At 37.1% G+C, this 15,640-nt stretch overlaps 1 protein-coding gene and 1 long non-coding RNA gene across 6 annotated transcripts in view; one reads left to right on the plus strand and one right to left on the minus strand.

Moving 5' to 3' along the window:
• Positions 1 to 5,935: 5,935 nt before the first annotated feature.
• RPS6KA5 (ribosomal protein S6 kinase A5) overlaps positions 5,936 to 15,640 on the minus strand; it is a 182,077-nt gene continuing 172,372 nt past the window's right edge. For all 5 annotated transcript variants that reach the window (XM_049706990.1, XM_033418734.2, XM_004262337.4 and 2 more), the window contains 3 exons: positions 10,929 to 11,088; positions 9,402 to 9,565; positions 5,936 to 7,782 (listed from right to left, as the gene is read on the minus strand). In XM_049706990.1, coding sequence (XP_049562947.1) covers positions 7,543 to 7,782; positions 9,402 to 9,565; positions 10,929 to 11,088 — 564 coding nt within the window. In that variant the 3' untranslated portion in view covers positions 5,936 to 7,542. The remainder of the gene's footprint in view (positions 7,783 to 9,401; positions 9,566 to 10,928; positions 11,089 to 15,640) is intronic.
• Positions 11,542 to 14,327, plus strand: LOC125963703 (uncharacterized). The gene is made up of 2 exons (XR_007476069.1): positions 11,542 to 11,885; positions 13,350 to 14,327. It is a non-coding gene; the product is annotated as an uncharacterized LOC125963703 (long non-coding RNA).

Below are 15,640 nucleotides of genomic sequence, written 5' to 3' on the forward strand. Positions count from 1 at the left end.
TACCACATCTATGGATTGCAAAACCCAAAATTGAGGAGATATAAGTTCTCCTGAAATTGATCTATATTTTCAATGCAATACCAGTTAAACCCTAATGGATATCTGCACCCACCCCCAAGGAAACTGACACGCTGTTTCTAAAATGTGTATGAAAATGCAAAGGGTCAAGAAGAGCCAAGACTATCTGGAAGACGATGAAAGTTAGTAGTCTTTCATTATCAGGTATGAAGACTTTGTAAAAGTTCCAACTGCAATGCACTAAGCTTTTCAATACATGGGGCTGGGTCAAGTGGATCCTCTTACAGAAATAAATGAACTTCGGCTGCTGTCTCACACCATATACAAATATCAGTGCTAGATAGATTGTATGCCTAATGTGAATGGTAAAACAAGGCTTTTAGAAGAATTTAAGAATATCTTGATAATACTGGGGCAAAGATTTATTAAACCGGACCCAAAAATCATTAACAATAAAAGAAAAGATGGGTATATTGGACTTCATAAAAATTAGTGCTTTCTGGTCATCAAAGGTCACCATTTGGAAAGTGGAAAAGCAAACCAAAGAGAAGATGTTTATAATAATACATCAGACCGAAAACTCATATCATTAAAATATAAAGAACCCCAGCAAATCAATAGGAAAAAAACAGATAACCCAATAAATATGAACAAGTGACTTGAACAGGCACTTAACAAGTGAAAATTTCCAAATGGCTAATAAAGATATAAAAAGGTATTCCACATATCATTACTTCTCAGAGAGATGCATATTAAAACCACAACAAAATACACACTTAGCATAATGGATAAAAACACAAAGAAATACACACTTGCCAGAATGGCTAAAACTAATAAGGCTGATGGTACCAAGTACTGCTGAGGACATAGAGCAACTGGAACTCTCATACACTTGGTGGGAGTTTAAATTAGTACAACCACTATTGAAAACTATTTGGCAATATCTTCTACAGCTAAATATACATCCATCCTATGATTTAGTAGTTTTATTCTTATGTATAAACCCAAGAGAAATGAGCGCATGTGTGCACTAAAAGATATGTACAGGAATGTTCATGGCATCTATAGACATAAAAGCCAAAAATTATACGCAACCCACATGTCCACCAACGGTAGAATGGATCAATTATACTATACTTATTTGATGGAATACTACAGAGTAATAAAAAAGAGCAAACTATTGTTATTGCTACATGCAACAACATACGTGAATTTCACAGACATTATGATGATCAAATAAAACCAGACACGAAGACTACAGAGTGTATAATTCCATTTACAGGAAGGTCAAGAACAGGCAAAACTATTCTATGGTGACATAAGTCAGAACAGTGGCTACGTCTGAGTATGGACTGGGAGCCTCATCTTGATCTAGGTGATGGTTATATGGGTGCATATATACGTAAAAATTCATTGAGCTGTCACTTAAGATCTCTACACTTTATACGTCATACTGCATTAAAAATGTTAAAACCATGATCACTACTTATGTAGTGTTAGTCCTCCATTTTGACTGGTCTCTTTGGCCATAGAATGTCAGGGGTCTGGGTGGAAGGCAGTAGGAAAAGTTTGGGAGGAGGTAGGGGAACAGAGAGGAAAATGTTATCAAATGGGCCTCCTAGAAGAAAATCACCACCTTACATTGCAAAGCTTGTGTATAACGTTGAATAAGTTCATTTATCCACACAATAGACAAATTAAAAGCTATTTATCTATAGGCCATTGAAATAGCATTTTTGTAAAGTAGCCCTCTCCACGTTCATACCAAATGTTTGTATCTCAGAGTGGTAAGGTTGCTCACTTTCTCACATAGCATCATATTTTCTTATTCCTAAATAACTTTCATCCCCAAATTTATCTTTCTCTGTCCCAATCGAGTCTTTATTTCTCTGCTCTTAATTACAACCTATAAATGTTAGTCGATACGTATTAAGAAGTAGTGAGTGAAACACCAGTGTAGGGATCCATTAATGTGTGTGGTCATACAACTGGAAAACAAAAAAACAAGAAAAGTACAAGTGCTGCAGTGAATGAAGACAACACAGACGGCAGTGGATAGGAATGGCTTTCCTTTGAGTTGTGGCATGACAGTACTTTTACTCTTAACTGTCCACATAGAACAGAGGAAAAACTATTTTTTTCATCTTTTTATCTTCCATTTACTTTCTAGGAAGACAAAGTCTTATCTTTATGCAAAGCCGTGGAAGAATTTACATAGTTACATAGATTACTGCAGCTTAGATGATTTTCAACAAGTTTTCGGTTCCACACCCAAGGATACATTACCATTTTAGACAGAAGTGTACAAGCTGTAAATTAAAATGCCAGTCTTTTCAAAATTCTTCCAAGTATGTGTATATGTGGTTTCCTCTTCTTTGTAAAAATTCATGCAGTAAAGTTTTAGGGGTAGTTTTCAAAATTTTAGTACTGAAGTATTAAATTTATATGTGATGTAGCACCTTTACATTCCCCTTCTTATCCATCAAAAGAAAGAGAATTATTGTACATTTAATCTCTCCTTTTACCAGTATTTATGACTTGAGCAAATAGGAGAGCATTACAGTAACCTAAAATAAACTGTTATGAAGAGTCAAATGTCTACTACGGCAACAGGTCTTTTATGAGGATTATCATCGCACATCCATTCCAACACAACAGTGCACATTTATTCGACCAGCCTCTCACAAAGTTAAAAATAAAACTGCAGTTAAGAATGTCAAGTTCCTCAACCTTACCGAATTTTAGAACAAATAAGACAAGAGAAACAGTGATTTTCCAATCTATCTACAAGCAGAAATGCCAGGAAATAAACCTGTAGTATTCTGCTCATACAACTTAAATTTCCTTTTCTAAGTCATGACATTTTGGGGGGTTGTTCTTTCTGTTTTATTCTTCTTTTTCAACATAGGAGGACTTCAAAACATAAATTAAAAGATCAAAACTGCTCCCTATGGGAAGGAACAAGAATTAAAATGGATTTTTTTTTTTTTTTTAGCGAAGAGACAAATTTTACATAACTGTACAAATTAAAAATGTTATGCAGTGGAGAAGATTAAATGGAAACCACATCATGTTAAGTATTATCCCAGTTTCCTGTGCTCTGGAGAAACGTTGCTATATTGAATACTACTTGACCGATCTGAAGTATTCAACTCCTTAGGACAACCTAAGCAGTATTCTAAGTAGAAAAATATTACAAAATGTCCTTCCACCTATTCCAGCAGAAATACACCAGGAAAATTAAGCCTGAAGAATAACTACCAAGAATCCTGTCTGTTAATTCAAGTCTCCTTCTAAATACAAAATATCAAGCTTTTTACCATGTGCTCAAAGGAATAATGGAAAAGAGATGGCTGGCAATGAGCAGTACCTATTTTGCACTAATATGAAGAAGCCAAGACAGATATATTTGGGAGCCACTTTAACGTCTTACTCCTTTTTAGTAGGTAAATATAAAATACTGGCACCTGCTTAGTTCACAAATTCATGAACTAAAAAGTGGACAACTGCCTTAGGGAAGGGAAGCATCAATTACCTAATTACATAACAGGGAGCTGGGCATACAAAGAAAAGGGCTCAGAAGAAATATCTTGAAATCTCAAAGGTAAGAAATGCTGAAGATGAGGACTGAAATGAGACTAACCAAATGTTTTTAAGATGAAAAGTGTTGCCTCCTTGAAAATATACTTTTGCCCCATATAAACAACATTTAAGTAATTACCCTTAAGGGAAACATTCTAAGGAATACCACAATTTGGAGTTACTTAACAAGACAGCAAATAAAACCTTTATGCAGCTGTAGCAGCTATTTTCTTTGGATGGTTTATACTTAAACTATTTATTTGATGCATCTGTTATCTTATGATTACTTTTCCATTCCTTGAGTTTTATAATAACTTGAATTTAAATTCTGAATTTTATTAGAGCCTGCTACATTCATTTTAGTGCCAGATAAAGGTATCAAATAAAGGGGAACTCTTGTGTGGGGTAAATAAATTAATTAAAGGCCAGAAATTGGGGTGTTATGGTGTAAGACATTTGAGGGTCCAAAAGTCATACAATTGAAAGATATTTCATTATATTTCAATAATTCATCTATAATTGCTATGGTGTAAGTAGCGTATCAGTATTTAACTTATTTACTTAGATCTTAAAAATATCAGAAATGCGATCATACAATCACCCAGATCATGTTATTGATCATTGGGAGAACACCCTAAGTAATAATGTGGTCTAACACACATATAGGGCCAATAACTTAGAAATTTTCACCATTTTGAGGTACCCTGTTCTTAATAAATATGACAATAACAGGTGCTTGAAATGTGGGCAAGGTGAATAAGTAGACTTTAAATTGTATACTTTTATAAAGTATTTGAGAACATACTCCAAAAATTGAGATACAAAAGGAATTCCCTTATTGAAAAAAATAGTCACAGCTATCCTAGTAGGTTTCTTTAAAATAACTTATCTTATATAAAGCCATTTGTTATTTATTTATCAGTAATAGTTATTTATCAGCATATCAGTTATTTATCAGCATATCAGCATAGTTATTTAGGAAATCAGCAGTAATATAAAAAAGTAAATAAAATAAATAAAAAATAAATAAATAAAAAATAAATAAATAAAATAAATAAATAAATAAAAATAAATAAATAAAAGGCAGTTTTTCAAGGGTAACTGAATCCGTAATTCCAAGACGGACCAGAATATTGAAATTAACTCAGAAGACTTGATTTTCTGTTCCAGTGGTTCAGTGGTTTTCTGTTTTATAGAGGTTTGGAAGAATTAATGAATTTCAAAACAGCTAATTTAATTCATTCAACCATAGGATCTGACACAGTAATTAGAAGAAACTGGTCTTTTAAAATGTCTTTCCTCTATTACTTTCCTTTTCTTATTCTTGCCTCCCGATTAGCTATATATAGTTACAAAATATATGAGTCAGGATTTATGATGATATGAAAATTATATCCACTATAATCAATAAAGGAAGAAGGGAAGGGATGATTTGGCTCTATCTCCAAAACTGTTACAAAGAGAATTTAGTGTATTTGTTGCTCTTAAATCTACTTCTATTTTTCTCCTAATACCAGAAAAGAGTCCTTTCATTTAACATTTTCATATGGATTATTTTTTAGTTCATTTTTGATGTGACTAAACGAAAGCTTTGTGAATTTTAAAGTGCAATTCACTGACACTAACAGCCTGCATGTACCATAACTGCTGCAAACTCAGCATCTTTCTGGTACTTATAAGTAGAGTGAGGATGAAGATATCCTCTAAGTGGGCACTCCTCTGAGTGTTTTCTGAGCTCTTCTCAAAAGCCCATTCTAGAAATCATTCAAGGAGGCTCACCAGTTGATAAATTAGCTTCTCTTTCCTTCCTTTCACTCTGCCTGCCGTTTTACCATTTCATTTTCTGTCAAGTCCTCCAGAAGAAGAGGCAATGAAAATAAATGAAAGTGAAACCCACTGATTTCCAATATTCACAATGCATCAATTACACCCTCAATCATTAGGGTATACCAACCATTCTTCTGGATCATTTCCCCTTAGCAACAAAGTCCCTTTGGTTTATACTTTACTAGTATCTTCTACTAGAATGCACAGTTTTAAAAATGTCTTGAAGAGCTAACTAACACATTTCTAGACATAGTCAACCTTACTATAGATATAAATGGACATTTTCTGATTATTGTAACCCTGTGCCTGATGGGGTCACATTCTGTGAATTAGCTACAGAGTTTGGTAATAATGCACCTAAGATTTCCCATCATTACTAAGAACGACCATAAGCTAGGAGTACAAAATTTTCATTGACTCAGTGAGAATTAGGTAGCCATTTGGGCCACTGAAAAGTATAAAAAGTTATTTCCGATAATCATTGTGGACAAAAATGTGAACAGGATAATACATTTTGAAAATAGTTTAATATTTGCCATTTTTGTTGCCTGTGCTATTAATATATACATTGGTTCAGTAATAAATATACTATTACATAGACTGCAATATTTTTAGTATTCATAACTGGTTGAAATTAATGCTGCTATTATCTCAAGAAAGGAATAAATAAATATCATGCCTAATTCCAAACTAATGCTCAAGAGGTTATCATTAACAAAAACTACAAAATAAACATGTTGGGCCTTTTTAAGCATGATTCCTGTAAACATCGCAAAAAATCGCTTTTCTCAGTCCTGACATTTCGTGTGATGGTTTTAAAACAAAATACAACACACAAATCCTATCACTTCTTTTTTGCATAGGGGATGAATTAATCATATTTTAAAATGCAGCAATCATTCAGTGAAATGTCTTCAGCACACAGCACTTGTTTTCGGCATGAATTCAGAACTTTTGAGCAATAAAAGTGCTCTGCATAAGTTTATAAAATATGCTTTCTGGATTTCAATTTAACAGAAAAATTTCAAAACAAGTCATAGTTATAATTCTAAAGTATTATGTACATAATATCTGACTACAGGAGGAAAAGCCTCACCGCAGCACAGCACAGTGTACAAATAAGCACAGTGTTTAATAGATTTCCCTTTAGGTGTTCCTCACATCAGTGCCTCTGGGGCTAATGATTACGTTATACAAGGCCCCTTCTACTTGTTGCATCCAAAGTGGAAGGGGGATGTGAGGGCAAATTTAAAGTAGATAATGGGGGGGGGGGAAAGGCAAAAATACAGTACATATGCTTTAAAGAGTGCACTTTATGAAATAGCTTGCTTTATTCATATTCTTTTATAAAGTGCAACATTACTTAAAACAGAGACATGTACCTTAATATTTTGCAATAACCATTAAAACAAATTGCCAGGAAAGAGCAGTGCAAAATTAAAAACATACATAGCTTAGCATGCATCTCAGATGGGTCCCCAATATAGAGCGTGGGACCTGAAGTTCTTATATCTTTTTTTTTTTTACTTTTTAGAAAAAGATTAATAATAGCAGGTTATCGTCATAGGTAACCATAAAATAAAAACAATAAGTTAAAATCCTCTCTGAAGAAATAAGTATATGCCACACATAAAATTCATTACAGACTCTTTTTCAAAACAGAACTTTTTTGCTGATAAATCACTGTTCAAAGGGTGCAAGTCTCTTAAAAACCCACGATGCCCACAAGGCGAAGCAAAAGGTATCATCACAGTACGAGGAACTCTTGTTGGCAGACATCTGAAGAACCTGTGACTTATTTTGTCAGCAGCTCAAATCTCACCAGTCCCTAATTAAATTGACAGACATCTTTGCTCTTTCAAAAACAGTCCTGTTGGCACCATGCTAGGTCACTAAACAGTATGACATGTGGTCTATTCACAGTAACATTCTCTGTCCAGTGCTTTTGGATGAGGATAACCAATTGGGTTTTCCTGAAAAAATTCCCTGCGAGGCAGATTCCAAGGAGACCAATGGGACACGTTTTTCAAAGCACAGAACCTGGCCGCAGGCGCACGATGAGGGAGCAGAAGGGACAATGGATCACCCGTTATGCGCCTACCGTTCCTATGCTGCTCAGTCTGAGAACTGGAAGAGGGTCTCTGGGTTATTGCTGTCGGCAGGATTGCTGGGCTGCAATGTCTTTGTGGGTGTCCTTTTGCCATGAGAATGGGAGGAAGAAGAGTGAGAGCTTTCACTGGAGCTGCTGCGCGTCTCGGTACTGGTGCTGGTCTTCTTCATTTTCCTTCTCTTTGCCAAAGGGGCCTTATCAACATTCTGAAGGCAAAACCCCTCTCTCTTGTATTTGTTAAAGGCCTAGGGGAGAAAACAAGGGGAACCCCCGTGAAGGTAAAAGGACTGAAGTCTTCCTGGACGTCATGACTTATAGAGAACTTGCGTTTGGCAAGCTTGGCAACCACAGCTTCAAGTTGTTCTGGGAACATGGTCCTTAACACCACTGTATCCAAAACTCCGGGCAGGGTACAGAAGCTCATGGGAAAGGGTTTCTGAGGGCTCTGTTTAAATCCACCTGTTAGGGCGTCCAGGAGTCACAATCCTAATAAATCTTTTGAAGAGGGCAGGGCTACCTCTCAATTAAAAAACCACCGACGGACTGGAAATTCTTGAAGAATGTCAGCAATCTAACTCACCTCTCTCCACCACTTTGACTAGTTCTGTGTCTGAGATTTAAAATTCCAACCACAAAGTCCCAACACAGAGCCCCTGATCTCCACTCCCACGTCAATGCAATCTGGGTACATCTTGGACACAATATATGCAGAGAAGATTAGCTCTATAAACCTCAGCCTGGCTTCCTCCTCACAGCAGCCTGTCTTTACTTTTCTTAGATTCAAGCTTAGGCATTGCTGAGTGACAACCTTACATCATATGTCACTGAGAAGATTTGGATCACCTGCCTCAAATGCTTGCAGTTCATCTCTTCACACCTCACCAGATCCCAGTTTATTAATATTTTAATCCATTTCTGCAGCTGAAGAGGAAATGCTATCCTGTCTCCTTTCTCAAGATAATCCTTTCAGAAGTAATTTAATTTCTCTCTAACTCATTGGCTCCTTATCCTTAATGTATTTGCATCTGCTTGGCACGAATGTGCAGAATCTACAGTTATTGCTACGCAGTCTCAGCCTTTCAAGTATACAGTCTTTACTTAATACCAATTAATTTACTTCTTATCCCTCACAGTCTCTAGAACATATTATGCACAAAATGATTTTTGAATGAATGGACCTTCACATGTGCCTTAGTTCCTAATGCCTATTTATAGCTTTTACAGACAGTCATTTAGCTTATTTGAGAGAAAAATTGTTCTAATATAGACTTGTGGTTGCCAAGGGGGAAAAGGGGTGGGGGAGGGATGTATGGGGAGTTTGGGATTAACAGATGCAAACTGTTATATATAGAATGGATAAACAACAAGGTCCTACTGTATAGCACAGGGAACTAGATTCAATATCCTGTGATAAACCATAATTGAAAAGAATATGAAAACGAAAGTGTATATATATGTATAACTGAATAGCTTTGCTGTACAGAAGAAATTAACATAACATTGTAAATCAACTATACTTCAATAAAACAAAATTTTTTTTAAAGTTCTAATAGTATGCATATTGTTTTCCTTACCAAGTCAAAAATTTCAACTATTCAAATATCAGACTACTGCCTCATCTTGCAAACTCATTCTAAATGTCAAATATTTTGTGGGTTAGCAGTGACTCTGGTCCCCATGCACTTTCTGTTTATAAATGTGTTTATATCATGAAGGGATTTATAAAAGCATATCTAAAATTAAAAGAACCCATTTTAAAAATTGTATTGCTAAGAGGGTGTCTCTTAGCAATAGATTATAGAGTAAGAACATCTATCTGATCCCTTTCCAAACCGCCCTACAAGTGCAGAGCCCAGAGCCTTACATGGAAGGTTGCTTTCACACAGGTGTGCACAGCAGCTCCTGAAGACCCTAGAATGTCTGGAGTCATCAGAGGGTTTGAGGATAGCTGACTGCCATCTTGAAGCCATTCATTGTATCTCAAGCCAGACATTTTAAGTCTTTTATTTGGATCGACTGTGAGAAGTCCTGTGGGAATAAATAAGATATTTTTATTTTATGATTTGTCATTTCAAACATAGTTTAAAGTCAACCTCAGACATAGATCTCAATTATGTTCACAAGACATGATGGTTTCTGAAAGGCGTCAACCTCCTACAAAGATAATTACGTACATTTTCATGTACATTTAAATCCCCTAGTGGATACCGGATGCTAATAATAAAGCCCACAGTAGCCTATATCTGGAGGCTGTAGGCTAGCTGGCTTTCCAATCAGGAGAAAATAACCACCTAAAACAAGGACTCCCACTAGTGACCAGGCAAACTCCCCCAACACAAAGAGTACCGAGATTTACTTCATTCATGTACAGGGAATGTGGAGGTATGGAGATGGACACTCAGAGAAGAGCTGCGGGGAGGCACACAGAAAAAACCCAGGTCTCATCACATTACAGGACAAGTGCTGTAGCACGAGCCACAGGCACGGCAGGCCCAGGGGAAAGACTCAGCCTAGGGAGTGCGGGCATCCTGGAAGGCTCCCAGGAGACGAGTCCTGGGGGATGAGCCGTAGTGGGTTTGATGAAGAAGGGTGCCCTTCTTCAGGGATTAGGAATAGCACGTGTAAAGGGGAGCAGAATCCGAGCGCTCAGCACATTTGAGGAATTCAAGTGTTTGAGGATGGTGGAGCGAAGGTGACAGGAAGCAGAGGCAGGCAGGGCCAGGCTGTGAAGGGCTTTGAATTGTGAAGGCTGCACTATGGAGTTTGACCTAAAGCTCACGGGGATTGTCTGAAGGATTTTTAACAGAAAAGAGGCATGATTGCATTTGGCTATTAGGAAGGTCACTGTGCCGATGGATGACACGTAAAGTGAAAGGAAGTGAGACAAGTTGAAAGCATGTTGTGGATTTTAGGAGACAGACGATGACAAGAACTAAGGTGACAGCCATGTGAATGGGGAGGAGGGGTGGCTGGGAGGGATGCTGTGCCCGCAGGACCGGGTGCCTGGCTGCGGAAGGCGAGGGAGGTTGCGGGGATCTAGGGTGATGCTGGGTCCCGTCCTGGTGATCTGGCTTCGTGGCCATGTAAAAGGAGGGGGAAAGGAGGAGGCACATGCTTGGGGGAAAGGAGAGTAAAAAGGAAGAGGTTCATTTTGAAGGTGTGAGACTGAGATGCTGGTGGATCCAAGTGCTAGTGCACGTAGTGAATGTGGATAAGATTAGTGAGGGAGAGTGTTCTGAGAAGAAAATAAGGCTGAATAGAGTAGCCTGAAACCTTTTAGAACACACAGGGACTCCTTGAGTAATTCACAAACAAATGTATGTCATGGGTATGATTCCACTTCAGTCACTACACATCATATAAAATATGAAATTTTCCATTAGATTCTTACCTTGGATCAAATCTTTAGCCTCTTGGGATACATTCTTCCAGGCTTCTCCTTCAAAGGAGAAATCTCCCTTTTTAATTTTCTTCATGATTTCCACCGCACTGGTGCACGTCAAGCTTTTGTCATGAGATTGGAATGGAACTTGCCCTGACAACATTGTATACTATCAAGAAAAAAAAAGGAGCAAAACAGAATGTCTGCCAAAATCACCATCAAAGCCACTCTGGTAATTTCATGACCAACTTAGCGTAATTTCCTAGATATTACACTTAGCATTACTGCGTTTAAAAGATTACATGGCTTCAATCACTGAAACAACCAACACATTTCAGACTTGTATATAAAAAGGAATGGCTTAGTATGATATCAAGATTTAAAGCCATTTTGATAACTGTATTCAGATAAGAAGAATAAAAAAGAGATACTCTAACCATCTGAAAAGATGGTATTAATGTTGACAGGGGGGTGTGTACATGCCAAAGGCATTGCAGGCCTGGCTAAAATGGCCCAGCAGGGATCAGGGGACACAAATGAGAATGGATCCTGAAGACGCTGAGCTGGAGTGGGTGTGTGGAACATAAGACCTGGCTGACGGAGAAGAAATTATTGCCATGGAAACACTTGTCTGAGACTCAGGATTCAACATCCTGGCAGGGACACCTGGAGCCAGTACGAGTAGTCAGCTGAAATGGCTCTTTGAAGCTCGAACAAAACTGTGTACTGGGATCAGCAGATGCACTGATTCGTAAAGCTGCAGCAGCAGTCGCTGTACTATGGACACGGCACACTCAGAATCACCCGAGGAGGTCCAGAAGACACAGCAAATTACATGCATAGGTGCCCATCACCTCTCTCTGTTGCACCAATGCTTCTTCCTTAACTCACACCTATGGCCTCACTGAGGGGGGCTCCCGATGATCAACTGATGAAGGAAGAAAGGAAATTGGGCCTACTTGTCAGGTGGGTTGGCATTCTTTCACTTGGGTGCAGCTGGCCTGTTAGAACATGAAAAGCTCAGTGAAGACACCAGCTCAGGACATTACCCTGTGGGGTTGGGGTGCTGTCCTTTAGGACTGTGCTGAACCAATGGCTGATCCATTGGTGCTGGGTCCCCCATATCTAGATTCTATGGGCACACGACCCACTTGTAGAATTCACGTTTCCTGTTCCTGCAGCCTTAGGGTCTGCTCAGTTAGAGGTCTTGGTTCCACGAACTCAAGGGATCAGCTCCACTTGGTAACAGTAGGTGGCAACTCAGTGGTGCAGCCTCTGCTCTCCCTCTTTCCCTGCCTCCCTGGGATTATGGTCCTTAGGTACATGACAAAACATAAGCTTTAACGTCAGGTTCTGCTTTCTGGGGAATCCAGACTAAAATATCTTTCTATTGTTGAGGAAGATTTTGACCTGTTTCCAGTTTGGGGCATTTTGAAACATGCTGCTATATATCTTCGTACGTGTCTTTCGGTACATAAAAATACACGTTTCTGTTGACTGTATCCTTGAGATTGGAACTGCTGGGTCATTTGGTCTGTGTATGTTTGGTAGATACTGCCAAGTAGTTTTCCAAAATCTGCTCGGCTTCTTATCTTACCCCACTTCCTAACAGATTCATTTGTGGCTAAGTACAAGAAAATATCCTTCATATTACAGTTTTCTCGCTCTCATGTGTAATAATTCAATAGGCTTTTGCGTGGAAAAACTAATTCTCCGTCTTTGGAAATCTTTAAAGGAGACTGGTGACAGGGACTTTGTAGAAAAGATCCCTTTTCTGGAAGAGTTAGAATTAAACAAACTTTAGGGCTCCTCTCAACTCCAAGATCTTACAGTTTAGTTGATTATCCAGGAATCAACTTCTGTTAAGAATAATTCTGTATCTGCAAACTGTTTGCAAATGGTGTGATAAGAAAGTATCTATATACATAAAGATATACATCTCTTTCTATATATGTGTATATATACGTATGTATACACACACAAGAGGGAATTAGGGAGAAAGGAAAAGTAAATGTGGCAACATGTTTAAATGTTCACAGTGTTATTCTCCCAAATTTTCTCTAGGTTTGAAATTTTCACAATAAAATTTGGGGAAGAAATTGAAAAAATAAGAAATCCTGAATAAATCTCTTGGAAGAAATATGTTTTAAATGTTATTATAGTCCATCCTGTGGGTATGCTATATATTTCTATGGGATAGTATATAATCCTATCCTACGTTTTCTAAATACTGTCTGTTAAGCTCTGAATCATTGTGTGCCTTAAAATTCATATGCCAAAGAGCCAACCCCCAATGTGAGTGTATTTGCAGGTAGAAACTTTATGGAAGTAAAGGTAATGAGGTCATGAGGGTGCAGTCCTCATCCAATAGGATTAGTGTCCTTACAAAAAGAGACACCAGGGAGCTGGCTCTCTCTCTCTCTCTCTAAGCGCATGCACTGAAGAGAGGCCATGTGAGGACGCAGTGAACAGATGGCTGTTTGCAACCAAAGGCGAAAGCCCTCACCAGATGCCAACCTTCTGGCACCTTGATATTGGACCTCCCAGCCTCCAGAACTGTGAAATAAATTTCTGTTGTTTAAGTCACCCAGTCTGCAGTGTTTCATTATGGTGGCCCCGAGCAGACTTAAGACACTGTGTAAACTCTATTTTAATTAAAGTCCTGTGAATTTCCAGTGAACTGCACATACATGACGTAGACTGAGCTGTAATCAAAGCTGCATGATATGACGTGATGCATCTTCCTGAAGTATTTTGTTTTACCCAATGAGGGTAACATAAATTATTTTCATATTAAAGTATCCATATTCATGTGTATTAGATGCAACATGTAAAAGGGCCATAGATTTCTAAGGCAAACCAGACGACCCCCCCAGAAAATTTTGTGCTTACTATGGGATAGCTCAGGCTTTGTATCTAGATCCTCTGGAGAGATGCACTCATTTATATGGAAAAGTTTGCAAAGCATTCTTCTTATTTTTTTTTGGACAGTTTAATGCAGGTGCTAACTATGCTTTTCATCTGTATTTCGTGTCTCTAAAAGGCAAGGATTTTTAAAAACCACAACCACAACCTATTATCACAACTAAAACAATTAGCAGTAATTCCTTTGTATCATCCAATATCCAGTCAATATTCAAATTTCTCCAGTTGTGTTATATACATTGTATAAATATATCTGTATGACTTAGATTCACAGTTTGAATTTAATAAATAGATTTGAAATTAGAATTTGTTTGAATCAGAATTCAAGTAAGATGCAAACACTGTTTCTTAAGTGTCTTTTAATCTATAGGTTCCCAGGCTATTTTTTTCTCATAATTTATTTGCTGGAGAAACTCGGTTGTTTGTCCTGCAGAACTTCCCGCAGTCTGGCCGTTGTGATTGTACTCTTGTGGTATCATTTAATCTGTTCTTTGTCCCCTGTTCCTGTTTAAAACTTGACAATTAGATCTAGAGAGAAGCCTGGCTTCTCCCCATGCCATTATACAAAGTTATTTCCACAGACACGGCATTTGGAGGCTCTAGAATACCTGTCTGCATGTCTAAGATTGTCTTTTCAAACCTTAAAAAGCACGGTAATTATATTTGGCCTGTATTTAAGTAAGGGCTGTTTTACAAGGGGTAAACATATTATTGCTAAAAAAGAAAGGCTCTTTTTTATTTAGACGAATTTTTTAGGAGAGTGCTACTGAAATCAGTTTAAGTCAAACAAAACTCTCAAATCTACAGAAATTAGTTTTTTATTTTAATTTAAAAATCATATTCATAAATATGTAATTTCAGTTTGAAAATTATAAATAATGACTTAAAACTGCTGAAATAAAAACCATATAAAGCTTAAAAATAAAAGAACCATCCTGCAAGGACAACTGGCTTCCATTGGGGGAAAACAAACTGACACCAAAATAAATCCCAGATGGAGTGCATAAGTTTAAAAATAAAACATAATTCTAAAGGAAAATTTAAGAAAATATTTTTATAATCTTGGGTTGGGGTGGAGTGACAATCTGACATCAAAGCCAGATACCACAAAGGAAAAGACTAACATATCTTACAACATAAAAATAAAAAAACTTCTCTATTTAAGCCTCTCAAAAAACAAAATTAAAACCCCATATTACTACAAAGTTTTCAAAGACATGAAAAACCAGAAAAAACATTTCCAATATTAATGGCAGACAAAGAATTAAAATCCTTAATAGACCTTTAAGTTTCCATAAGAAAAATTTCCCCATAGGAAAGTGGGCAAAGCTCATAAACAGCAATTCATAATAGAGAAAATAAAAATGTTCAAATACACGAAAAGATGCTCAAACTGAATACTCATCAAGAAAATGCATGCAAATTATAACAGTAGGAAATAATTTAAAATTGAAATTGATAGTATCCAATGTATTCACATACAGTTGATGAGAACATGATCTGATAAACCTTCTAGAAGGAAATACAGGCATATATGTCAAAATAAAGATCTATATATCCTTCTCCTAGGAATCTATTCTAAGGAAATAATGAGATATCAAACTACATATATAACATAATCTCATTTGTTAAAAAAACCCCTGAATATATATACAAATATATAGAGAAATCTGTAGAAAGATATAAAGCATACATAATAGGGGGTAGGGATGGGAGGAGAGTAAGAGCTTACACAATATTATCTCTGTATGATGAGATTACGAGTGATCTCACTTTGTTCCTTATATCTTTCTCTG

This window comes from Orcinus orca, chromosome 2, assembly GCF_937001465.1.
Source record: "Orcinus orca chromosome 2, mOrcOrc1.1, whole genome shotgun sequence".
In the NCBI taxonomy this organism is placed as follows: Eukaryota; Metazoa; Chordata; class Mammalia; order Artiodactyla; family Delphinidae; genus Orcinus; species Orcinus orca.